General features: G+C 40.6%; 1 protein-coding gene across 3 annotated transcripts in view; it reads left to right on the top strand.

Annotated features, from left to right (window-relative positions):
- bbs9 (Bardet-Biedl syndrome 9) overlaps positions 1-12,855 on the top strand; it is a 102,871-nt gene that overhangs the window by 11,488 nt on the left and 78,528 nt on the right. For all 3 annotated transcript variants that reach the window (XM_060874218.1, XM_060874199.1, XM_060874208.1), the window contains exons 9-12: positions 1,806-1,935; positions 9,937-10,118; positions 11,252-11,328; positions 12,418-12,471. In XM_060874218.1, the coding sequence (XP_060730201.1) occupies positions 1,806-1,935; positions 9,937-10,118; positions 11,252-11,328; positions 12,418-12,471 (443 nt within the window). The remainder of the gene's footprint in view (positions 1-1,805; positions 1,936-9,936; positions 10,119-11,251; positions 11,329-12,417; positions 12,472-12,855) is intronic.

The raw sequence follows: 12,855 nt of genomic DNA, 5'->3' as shown, positions 1-12,855 counted from the left end.
AAATATGCAAATTCCTGCGTGTCGGGCTTGAGACCGAGACGGCGCAGAAGACAGACCTGTTCTGTGTCCCTGTGTCGGGCTCCGAAAGTGTAAACATCAGAAGAGAGACTCCAATTTCATCCATCATCTCATTTTTAACACTTTTAGACAGCCAAGTGGGGTAAAATCCCCAAACACGGATACACAGATAGGTTTATTCTACACAAGAGCTCACATTGGGATTAGTCTGTATAACAAACTTGGAAACTTTGTTATCTGTCCTCACATTCATGAGCTCACGGGTACTTATGATTGGCTAGTGCTCCTGTGATTGACAGCAAAGAGAGAGTATGTCATCACTCCCACCCGGAGCGCAAGGGCAATTTTGCCGCACGGTCAATTAAAACTCTGGCAACGATTACACTACAGAGGTGTTTACGAAACACAAACATTTCCAAACAATTACAGCAAAGTGGCTTTCCAGAAATTCCAGCTGTAGATTTTGTTCCTTTAGTACCGAACAAGCCAGAGGTGACCGCGGTGAGGAAAAACTCCCAGAGGAACGAGGAACCAGACTCCAAAGGGTGAAGTAGAGAAGTCGAGTACAGAAGTTCTCGGGTACAAATCCGTTCTCATTAAAGAAGGGCTCGGATTGTAAGTAGCAGCATGCAGAGGGAGAGTGGGCTGTAACTCAGCTCTGGCAGCTCTGACAGGATGAATGGATGAATGAACCTGGTGTGGAAAATCATTTCCTGCCTTTGTAATATAGCACGGTTGTTTTATATAAAAGTTCCAAGCCGTTTGAATTGTCATCATTGTTTTGGCTGGAGCACTAGTGCTTTCGAAAATTGAACAGGCTTCCCCTTGGCTATGATTTAAAAAAAAAAATCACCACTTACCCTTTTACTGCCTCCTTTTACCCCCCTCTCTCGTTTTCTTTTTATTTTATTCTCTGAAAGCCATTTTTCTCTTAATCCCCCCTTCCATTATCAGGGCAGAGTTTCCCATAATGATTCAAGCTCTTGATTTTTTGGAAAACTCGACCCAGTTTATCACTATAACGACTGCGTTCTGTTCAGCCGGAATAGAGTAAACCGACTGAGGTTTAAATCTGTATTAAACTCCGTCCTTTTCATCAGCCAGAGCGTAGCATTACTGTTACTGAATTTCATGCAAATGTGAAACTCTGTACAGCTTTGCTACATTCACATATGCTGTTCCTTCTACAATTACACTCGGATCAGGTTTTGTTGGGATTGAAACAACTTTAAAGTCAAAATGCACGAGCGAAATTCTGAATGTAATAAAACTTTATGTTGGTTTGGGTCACGTAAAACGAGCATTGAATGCATTGAGGTTTTATACAGACTGTCCAGCTTGGGATTGATATAACAGTTTGTTCGGAACAAATTTATTTCCATCAAGGAAAATCTTTGCATGTAATAAACTGAGTGTAAAATATTACATCTCTGTGATGAAAGGTTGCCTTTCAGGGTTTGGTGCTGCAAACAGAAAAGCAAGCAGGGACAGTGTGTGTATACATGTGAGTGAAAAGTGTAAGAGAGGGTGACCTAGAGGACTAAATAGCTGTCGTAGGCGTCGTTCTTAATCCCAAGGCTTTTTGGGAAAGTGAGAAACAGATGAGCACAGGCTGTTTAGAAGTGGCTTACTGGGTTAGAGCCGGAGCCTGTCATTAACCTGACCTCCATGACATTCCACTCCGTGTGCGGCCTTTCTCCCAATCTCACACACACACACACACACACACACACACACACATAAAACACACCTTTGTTGTAGCACCGATCATCTCCCTCTGTCCACAGTTTCCGAGGGTACAACCAACGTCCTGCTGGCCAACCACAACAACATGCTGCTGGTGTATCAGGACACGACGCTGAAGTGGGCGGCTCAGCTCGCCTACGTGCCCGTGGCCGTGCGCATCGCAAATTTCCCGTAAGTGTGCCCTGGTTTCTCCCGGGTGAGGTCACAGTTTAGTTTTATTTCCCATTTCATCTGGGGACTAAACGGAAAAGTATAACTGTCATATGTTATTATTTATTTTGAGGCTTATGCTAAGGTTGGTTTCTGCTCTCTGTAATGCCAGGATTACATTCTGTGCCTTTATTTTAAACCAGAACCTTTGCTGAGTGTGTATTTTACATGCGCGCTCTCACCACGCTCATATCTTCCCCAAAATAGAAGATACCAACTAAGTAGGGGTCTATGGAAATGAAAATGAAAATAATATGAAATTATTGAACAAAAATAAAAAACAAAACCTAACAAGCACCAAAAACATTTACTAGATTTGCTTTTTTAGCATCATAATTTGTGTTAATTTTTCATTTTATTTATCCAAGCATCATAAAATAATGATAATAAAAAATAAAAAAAATATAAAAACAATTCTGAAAATATACCAATGCAGCACGAAATACTTATTCAAGCAGGATCCCCCCACCACCACCACCCAAATATTAACAGAAGTTAATAAAGAAGTTAAAATATATATATATATATATATATATATATATATATATATATATATATATATATATATATATATATATGCCCTGCGATGGGTTGGCACTCCGTCCAGGGTGTATCCTGCCTTGATGCCTGAGATAGGCACAGGCTCCCCGTGACCTAGAAGACCTAGAAGATGAATGAATATATATATATATATATATATATATATATATATATATATATATATATATATATATATATATATATGTATAAATTTTTAAAGCAATTTTCAATTCTTTAGTAACCATAATTAATTTTTAAATAAACCTAAATTCACTAGGTTTTATTAAAGGTTTATAAGGACTATTAATTCTAAAATGTAGAATAATCGAATAATCACTTTTTCTGTAGTCATAGCAAAAATTGACTCACTATTATAACATCACTAGTCCTGGCTTCAATGCCTTTTCATGTAAATGACAAAAAATAAATGAATTAGTGTAATAGCTGTACAAACTCATAAATCAGTGTAGGATAGTACAATATTTAATACTTATTATTTATGTGGATGGTGTTTTGGCTCCGCTGAATGTTTGGTTCTGGAACTGAAAGCATGCAGCACGGAAGCTTATGTCCGTCAACTGAGTCATTCTTGTAGCTCATTGACTAGATGGAAGACAAAGGAGACGTTTCTAGGCTGTTTAATGACCCGAGCATGTTCATCTTCAGCTTCCCCAGATGACCAAATCATTTTCAGGATCCTTGTTTTAATGCCTACATCAGTATTTTTCCATAACCCCTAATATGCACCATATATATGTACAGCACGTGTTTCTAATAAACCCGCCTTTTTACGTACGTGTTTGATGAGAAGCTTTAATTCTTCCAGAAAGCGCAAGGTTTCCTTTTGTCCCAGGTTTGAGATGATCCGTGTGTTTTTGTGAGACCGTCCACTCAGATTCTTTCTGATCTGATAAGGTAACAGATACTGCTGTAGGCTGGGATGAGCGAAGGAATTCTTCTTCTTCATCTTGCTCTTTCTCTCAGAGTAGCTCTCTGTCACTCTTTGGGTCACTTGCTCTGGTTTTGTTCTGTTTGTCCTGTCTGTCAGCACCATCTAAATGAGCTTTTTATCCCAAGCTCTCTCTGCCATACAGGACTCTAACGCTTCTCTACACATGCATTGTAGCATTAGACGCCATGGCCATCAAAGCAGGTCTGCTTTCTGAAGAACCACTTCTGTTATTTATTTATTTATTTATTTATTTATTTATTTCTTTATAAAAGCATCCTAACTAACCGTGATGCTTGCTTTACCATCTCGCCCTGATCTTTGTGCTTGGACTCATTCAGGAAGTGAGGCTTTTGATCGAGAGCAGCGAGTTATTAAACAGTGTGGCTCACCCACACTATTAAGTAGCACGATGGCTAGCGGTCAGTTCACATCCATGTCCAGCCTCACAGCTGAATCCACTACACACCGAAATTGCTCCAAGATGTCCCATATCTGGTGGCCAATCCAAACAGATAAGGAGTGGCCGCAACTCCAAATATCACATCTGAAACCGCCATAATCGCCCCGTAATTTTAAACAATTGTAATCCAAACATCGACGACTAATAACTGTGGTTTTCTTTGCGTATTTAGTTCAAAGTGGGTTTACAGAAGTTAAGGAAATGACCTTGAATGTGCCCAGGTTTGTCTTTTCTATACTGATGTACAGGAAAGCTGGCTTCTTGTATGGTAAATGTAATCTTACTGATTAGTGCAGAAGTTAGCTTCTGATGTAAATACATGCATTTGTAGTTTAATCCTAGCAAGTGGCATTATTCTACATACGAGAATATACAACGGTATCTGGTGATGAAGCAGAGTTACTGTTCTGACTACTCTGAATAGAAGACGATAGAAGTTTTATTCCTGTCTTGCCTCCTTCCTTTCTTCCTTCATCACTCCCTTGCTCCATTTCTGCTTCACCTTTTGTCCTTCCTTTCTTCCGTGATTCTTTGTTTTGGTCCTTTCTTCCTTGCTTCCTTTTTACCTTGCTTGCTTATTTCCCCCTTTTCTTTTGTTTTTCATCTTTCTTTCTTTCTTTCTTTCTTTCTTTCTTTCTTTCTTTCTTTCTTTCTTTCTTTCTTTCTTTCTTTCTTTCTTTCTTTCTTTCTTTCTTTCCCCCCACTCACTCACTCACTCACTCACTCTCTTTCTTTCTTTCTTTCTTTCTTTCTTTCTTTCTTTCTTTCTTTCTTTCTTTCTTTCCCCCTCACTCACTCTCTTTCTTTCTTTCTTTCTTTCTTTCTTTCTTTCTTTCTTTCTTTCTTTCTTTCTTTCTTTCTTCGTTTTTCCTTCCTTCCTTCCTTCCTTCCTTTCTCTTGTATTTGTTTGTCGTGACACTTACTGTTGTAGTACAAGTGTGAGACAAGTGTTATTACTTAAATCAAAGCAAACACTACCCGTGATTCTCTCACCAGCTTCCAGCGTTGCTGTATTTTTTAGATGGATTGTGTAAGATTTCAAAAGATCAGCTACCAATCTAACAATGTTTTGTTTGTTTGTTTGTTTGTTTCATGATGTCCGTTTTAGGCTTCGTTTTAGGCAGCGTTAACGATTTGTTACATTCATTGACGGGATTCTTCTAGTTCTAACCATGGAGTGTTTCAGGGAAGTGTGTGAGCAGTGGGGTGTATGTTTTCTCTACTGTAGCTCCACAGCTGGAGTGTTTTACCACCCAGCTCGCCCAGTCCCCTCTACTGACCTGCCCACAGCACTCACACTGTTCAGCAAAGCAAAACACAGATCCCACACAACCAGTGTGTGCTATAGGAAACGAAAACACACACACACACACACACACACCAGTACCTACGTTACACACATATACAAGTTAAAGTTAGATGAAGGGAAATGCATGCAGTAATTACTGCCATGCTGAGTGCTGGCTTTAAAAATAAATCTCTCCATAGAGTGCTAATCTCATATCTACTAATCAAGAATTTTTCCAAATGACTTCAAAGACCATCAGTGCTGTGTACAAAATCACCAAATAATTAAAAGCAACCCATAACTTTTGAACTTAAAAATGATGATTAGTGGTGTGTCCTCTACACAGACAACAGTTTCTGATTAATCCACGACGGCCAGCTTTCTCATTTAGACAATGGACGTAGTCATAGAGATCTAAACATTATTTAAGTTTTTGAAAAAGTACAGAGTCAGGAAAAGGGTACAGAAATATCAGGATCTGTACATGCTTTTGTGCACCGTCTACTCTAATCAAGAAACGAAGAAGTAGCATAGTACAGCCCAAGCTGGGCTTAAAATCTCTCTCCAGACCAGGAGGATAGTGATAAATAACAGCAATATTACACAGTCGGGTCACAGCGGCTTTTTAATGTTATTCCTTCTGTCACTGTACGAGATGATCACATGAAGCCACCGAGATCTAGAACGGATTTTGTGATAACGTGAATCATGTCTGATTAACTGCTATCACTTATGATAGAGAAAGTCTTCATTAAGATGTTTACATGGAGTTTTATTCAGCTTTCCAGCACTACAGTATGGTACAGCGCAAGGAACCAGAATTACTTTTACATTACAATAAAAAAAAGTATTTAAAAAACGATAGAATTGTGTAACACATTATTACAGATTCTTCACTTCAGAAATTTAAGGATTAAAGGATTTAATACATTGGAAACATTCATTCATGCATCCATTAATCACTGATGCCTTCATTGTTGCCTGTCTTCATTCTTTACTTCATTCCTAGCTTCTGTTCATCTTTGCTTTCAAGCTTCTTTGCTTCGTTCCTTCTGCTTTTTCTTTTCATTTTTTATTCCTTCTCAGCTTATTTTTCTTCCATCCATCTATTCCATTCATACACCCTTCCCTTCCCCCCTTCCTTCCTTCCTTCCTTCCTTCCTTCCTTCCTTCCTTCCTTTTCTTACCTTGCTTCCTTCCTTCCTTCTCTTTTTTTACCTTACTTGCTTGCTTCCTTCCTCCTTTTTGTTTACCTTGCTTGCTTGCTTGCTTGCTTCCTTCCTTCCTTCCTTCCTTCCTTTTTTACCTTCCTTCTTTCCTTCCTTCTGTTTTTTACCTTCCTTCTTTCCTTCTATTTTATACCTTCCATCCTTCTTTCCTTTTTTTTACCTTCCTTCCTTCCTTCCTTCCTTCCTTCCTTCCTTTTTTGCTTCCTTCCTTCCTTCCTTCCTTCCTTCCTTCCTTCCTTCCTTCCTTCCTTTTTTTACCTTCCTTCCTTCCTTCCTTCCTTCCTTCCTTTTTTGCTTCCTTCCTTCCTTCCTTCCTTTTTTTACCTTCCTTCCTTCCTTCCTTCCTTCCTTCCTTCCTTCCTTCCTTCCTTTTTTGCTTCCTTCCTTCCTTCCTTCCTTCCTTCCTTTTTTTAACCTTGCTTCCATCCTTCCTCCCTTCTTTCCTTTTTTTTTACCTTCCTTTCTTGCTTCCTTCCTTCCTTCCTTCCTTCCTTCCTTCCTTCCTTCCTTCCTTCCTTCCTTCCTTCCTTCCTTCCTTTTTTACCTTCCTTCTTTCCTTCCTTCTGTTTTTTACCTTCCTTCTTTCCTTCCATTTTATACCTTCCATCCTTCTTTCCTTTTTTTTACCTTCCTTCCTTCCTTCCTTCCTTCCTTCCTTTTTTGCTTCCTTCCTTCCTTCCCCCCTTCCTTCCTTCCTTCCTTCCTTCCTTCCTTCCTTTTCTTACCTTGCTTCCTTCCTTCCTTCTCTTTTTTTTTACCTTACTTGCTTGCTTCCTTCCTCCTTTTTGTTTACCTTGCTTGCTTGCTTGCTTCCTTCCTTCCTTCCTTCCTTCCTTCCTTTTTTACCTTCCTTCTTTCCTTCCTTCTGTTTTTTACCTTCCTTCTTTCCTTCCATTTTATACCTTCCATCCTTCTTTCCTTTTTTTTACCTTCCTTCCTTCCTTCCTTCCTTCCTTCCTTCCTTTTTTGCTTCCTTCCTTCCTTCCTTCCTTCCTTCCTTCCTTCCTTCCTTCCTTCCTTCCTTCCTTTTTTTACCTTCCTTCCTTCCTTCCTTCCTTCCTTTTTTGCTTCCTTCCTTCCTTCCTTCCTTTTTTTACCTTCCTTCCTTCCTTCCTTCCTTCCTTCCTTCCTTCCTTCCTTTTTTGCTTCCTTCCTTCCTTCCTTCCTTCCTTCCTTTTTTTAACCTTGCTTCCATCCTTCCTCCCTTCTTTCCTTTTTTTTTACCTTCCTTTCTTGCTTCCTTCCTTCCTTCCTTCCTTCCTTCCTTCCTTCCTTCCTTCCTTCCTTCCTTTTTTACCTTCCTTCTTTCCTTCCTTCTGTTTTTTACCTTCCTTCTTTCCTTCCATTTTATACCTTCCATCCTTCTTTCCTTTTTTTACCTTCCTTCCTTCCTTCCTTCCTTCCTTCCTTCCTTCCTTCCTTCCTTTCTTCTTTTTACCTTCCTTCCTTCCTTCCTTCCTTCCTTTTTTGCTTCCTTCCTTCCTTCCTTCCTTCCTTCCTTCCTTCCTTCCTTTTTTAACCTTGCTTCCATCCTTCCTCCCTTCTTTCCTTTTTTTTTACCTTCCTTCCTTCCTTCCTTCCTTCCTTCCTTCCTTCCTTCCTTCCTTCCTTCCTTTTTTACCTTCCTTCTTTCCTTCCATTTTATACCTTCCATCCTTCTTTCCTTTTTTTACCTTCCTTCCTTCCTTCCTTCCTTTCTTCTTTTTACCTTCCTTCCTTCCTTCCTTCCTTTTTTGCTTCCTTCCTTCCTTCCTTCCTTCCTTCCTTCCTTCCTTCCTTCCTTCCTTCCTTTTTTACCTTCCTTCCTTCCTTCCTTCCTTCCTTCCTTCCTTCCTTCCTTCCTTCCTTCCTTTTTTAACCTTGCTTCCATCCTTCCTCCCTTCTTTCCTTTTTTTTTACCTTCCTTCCTTCCTTCCTTTTTTACCTTCCTTCTTTCCTTCCATTTTATACCTTCTATCCTTCTTTCCTTTTTTTACCTTCCTTCCTTCCTTTCTTCTTTTTACCTTCCTTCCTTCCTTCCTTCCTTCCTTCCTTCCTTCCTTCCTTTTTTGCTTCCTTCCTTCCTTCCTTCCTTCCTTCCTTCCTTTTTTTACCTTCCTTCCTTCCTTTTTTGCTTCCTTCCTTCCTTCCTTCCTTCCTTCCTTCCTTTTTTTAACCTTGCTTCCATCCTTCCTCCCTTCTTTCCTTTTTTTTTTTACCTTCCTTCCTTCCTTCCTTCCTTCCTTCCTTCCTTCCCTTTTTTTACCTTCTTTTTTAGCTTGCTTCCTTTCTGCATTGCATATCCATGTTTATGATCATTGCTCACCCCCAAAAATCCTTTTTTGTAAATGTGGCTGTGGATGACCTGGTGGGGGAGAAGCAGTGAACGTTACACTGGTTGTGCTTGTTTGTTTTGGTTTGAACCTCTGCACGGAAAAGCGAGGCAATCTCGTATCGAACAAGACGCCAGGGGCCTTGGGGTCATCCCACATTTTTAACATATGGCCATCGGATTCCTTTCCTGTTATGTTTATATCTGGAAATCACTCCAGGACGCTGATCGTTTCATGTACCGTGAAAAGTCGGTTTCATAAAATCCTCACCAGTGCTCCAGGGAACTGTATTTACTTGGCCAAAATACAGCCCAAAGTCACGCTTCAAGATATCAGCCGGCTCATCTGGGAGATGCTCAGTAAGAGCATCAGGTCATCTGTGACCATCAGAGGTTAAGACATGGTTGAAAGACACTGCTGTCAGTTAGAAGCATTAGTTAGAGCATTTTGGCTGAAATTACGGGGTGCTGGACAACCCCAGAAATCTGGCATGAGTCGTGGAGTTTTATTAACAAAAAGGCAGATTTGCACCTCCCTTTGCAGGTGCAGCCGCTGTGCTGGATTGCCTTCAACCAGAGTTATTGCCTCTTATAACCTAACTGCCCACGAAACACATCTGCTTCCAGTTAGCGTTACTGCTGATCTCAGACCTGCATAGAGCCTTGCTGCTTGTTCACACAGTCTTCCCCATTACACTCGGACAGTTCTGAGATCCGAACCTCTGAAGCATCCGACACGCTTGCACATGCTGGAAAAATACAAATACGTCCTCAAAGAACCTCACACCTCTTACTCTAGAGCTGCTCGCATTGTCTCCAGGCTTACAGCATTTTGTGTTCTTCTGCCTGTATTTACCAATATTGTTTATAGATATAACCATAGATGATACGCTGTGGTGACCCCTAACGGGAAAAGCCGAAAAAGTAGAAAGAGAATTTATAGATATAATCATTCAAAATGTTAAAAACTATTGGTGATGTAAACATGAAACATGAATGGGTGAAAAACACATGAAAGCTGAAGCAACATTTTAAAAAGCAAAGCCACGGGTAATAGTTGCTGACGCTCACGTCACCGAAAATGTTTATTCAACTAAGGTCAATTTAGTATCAGTGAAATGTGATGGCTGTCATTTGCTACTGTTTAATCCCCAATCATATGTTCTTCATGGTGCTTCTTAGGGAACTCAAGGGCCTGGTGGTAACCCTGAGCTCTGAAGGTCACCTGCAGTGCTCCTACATGGGAACAGATCCCTCCTTCTTTAACGCACCAAAGGTGGACTCCCGGGAGGTCAACTACGACGAGGTGGACGCTGAGATGAAGGTTCTCCAGAAGGTCATCCGCGAAGCCACCAGGAACCAGGGTAGGACAAATTATATGTCTGTCACAAGAAAACAAACCACTGCTATTTGGCTGAACTGTTCAGGGAAACATATAATGTGTATAAGCATGAGAAAAGACATTCTGAACACTTTTCCAACAGTCTAACAGGTGTGAGGGACTAGGCAAATATTTTTCTCATTGGTGTGTTCTGGAGACGTTTGACCTTGTTGTGTCAGTGTTAGGATTAAGAGTAACTTTTTGTGCATTGTACTGCTAACACCGATCATGAAACTGTAGTGAGCTTTAAAACACCAATGTTTTCTCTGATAACAAAGCCCATGTTGGTGGCAGATTCAAGGCCTCATCCTGACCTGGTTTAACCCTTGGCGGTGCAGGAGACTGGAAGGCTTTTGTATTACAGAACAGAGCCTTTGTGTCCTTTTGAGGGAGAGTGAAAGAAATTCTCTCTGCTGTTTTTACGAGGCTTAAATGGACATTCTCTGGGTTAGAAATCAACAGGCAGAGTCTTTAAAGTGTAAATCTAGGCTGCAGGGTTTGGGGCTGGGTGTGTGCATGGTAGTGCCTGGTGCTTTTTGGAAGAAAAACATCTGATGATTAAGAAGCAGCTGTTGTCTTGGAGGACATTGCATCTCTGTGAATCTGCAGGAGTTTATTTTTTCTGTTCATACGGAGAAACTCTTCTTAACTCGATCGTAATTGAAGATGTATTTAGCAACCTGGTTTTGCTCACCGAGCCTGCACATTGTCAAGCTTTCTCTCGGTTTTTAATCTGTGTCAGTGGTTAGAAATGTTGCCAATGTGTAGGCTTTGTTTTCTGTAATCGTTTCTCGTGAAACGTGCACTTCCCGAGGCTCTTTGGCATTTTTAATGACCTGAAAATCCAAAGTTCACAGACCCTCAGGATGAGCTGCCTCGTGGGACTTTCTCCCACAAGTACCTTGTAATGACTTCTGCATGTTTTAAACGTCGAACAATAGCACCGTCTTCGTTCAGCCCAGTGTACTTAACGAAGCAATGTTTCAATATGAAAAGCGAGAACAGAACTCCACTTCACCGCTCCACCTTAAAGCGTCTCTGATCGGTTGACACAAAGTATATCTCATCGATATGTAACCTATGTCAGTTTTTCTTTTCTCTCTTCTATATTCTCAGACATCATCCCCAAAGCTGAAGTGGAAGATGACCTGGAAGTGACGGCTATTGTCTCCACCCACCTAGACGATGTCTCGGTACCTGTTATTCAAATTTCATAAACATAATTTAGTTGTAGGCAGTTGGGTTTTTTTAGCAGCTGCTGAGGATGGTCCACATGTGCCCCTTTTCCACCGAGGCAGTTTGAGTGCTGGTTCGGAGCCTAATTTAGAACCAGTTGTTTCTTTTTCGACACCCAAAGCACCAACTCTGAACCAGGAAAAGTGGTTCTTAAGTAGCAACAAAACATTGCTGGTCTAGACTAAATGTAGGTTCACAAAGCCATGAGCATTAACAGTAAAGCAACATCCGCCATTGTTGATGTTGTGTTTGTGTTTGCCTCTGCTGCGCTAAGGTTGCTGGGAAACGTGACACGTATACAGTGACGTCAGACTCGTCTCTGTGATGGCTCTCTAACCGATGCAAAGGCAAACCGGTTCTTAGAAGGTTTGCCAGTGGAACCAACTTTGAACCAGCACCAGCACTAACTCTGAACCAGCACCCGGTTCTTTTTGGTGGAAAAGGGGTAATGGACAGCCTGGAGATACCTGAGATTTCTGTTGGTTGTACCACAGAAACCTGAACCTGAAGATGGCTTTGGACTGCAATCTGCATCAGTGAACAGTTCAACAAGAGAAACTTTATATTTGAACTCTTTTGTGCATGTAGTACACAAATATAAAATGGAAATGATTTATAATCACACTCCTGTCATCTCCTGTCACACAAATGAGGATGAGTTCCCTATTGAGTCTTTATTTCAAAATAAAGAAGCAGGACCAGTAACATTTGTTAAAATGCCAACACATTTTTTCCCCCACTATTATATCCTAACCATCATATCATGACCCCAAGAGTAAATTACAAGGAGAAAGAGTAAAAGAATGTAACTTTATTATCTTTTTAAGATAGGGCAAAACATTTTAAACTGTGAACCCGGTGCTTTCACAGACAGGTCATATCCAGTCGTTTATTTCCATAGCGTAATCTTGAGTACATAAACTTTGAGTGGATTTTTATCATTTAATCTGTGTGTGTGTGTGTGTGTGTGTGTGTGTGTGTGTGTGTGTGTGTGTGTGTGTGTGTGTGTGTGCTCTGTTTTCTCACGCTGATCTTTTTCTCCACAGCAAGCCATTATACCGGAGATCAACGGCATTGCTGTCCCTTCTGTTACAGTCAAGGTACAACCACACATAAAGACATCCACACAGTGTTCTTTCTTCCACATGTGCCATTTCGAATGAGAATTTTTGACTGACTTCTCGATTCCGATTGGTCCCAACTCATCGATTAGTTTTGTGTTAATAGCAATAATAACTAAGGTTGCTTAGTAACATGACAAGATGGTGGGTTAGCCACTGATCCATATGATGTTCTCTACAGTACGTACTGTTTTCAAGCTTGATTATATCATAGTATAACGGAAGTATGAGTTTCTCAGTCGATGGCAAATGACGTCAAACACACAGAATTGTTTGTTCCTCGTCCAACGGTAGCCCCACCCCCTTTCACTACGTAAGCAAAGCTGCAAGCAAATTCCACATTTATTTTTTATTTTGGGTTGA

This window comes from Tachysurus vachellii, chromosome 1, assembly GCF_030014155.1.
Source record: "Tachysurus vachellii isolate PV-2020 chromosome 1, HZAU_Pvac_v1, whole genome shotgun sequence".
NCBI lineage: Eukaryota > Metazoa > Chordata > Actinopteri > Siluriformes > Bagridae > Tachysurus > Tachysurus vachellii.
The sequence above is the reverse complement of the archived record's forward strand: the minus strand, read 5'-3'. Positions and strand labels throughout refer to the sequence as shown.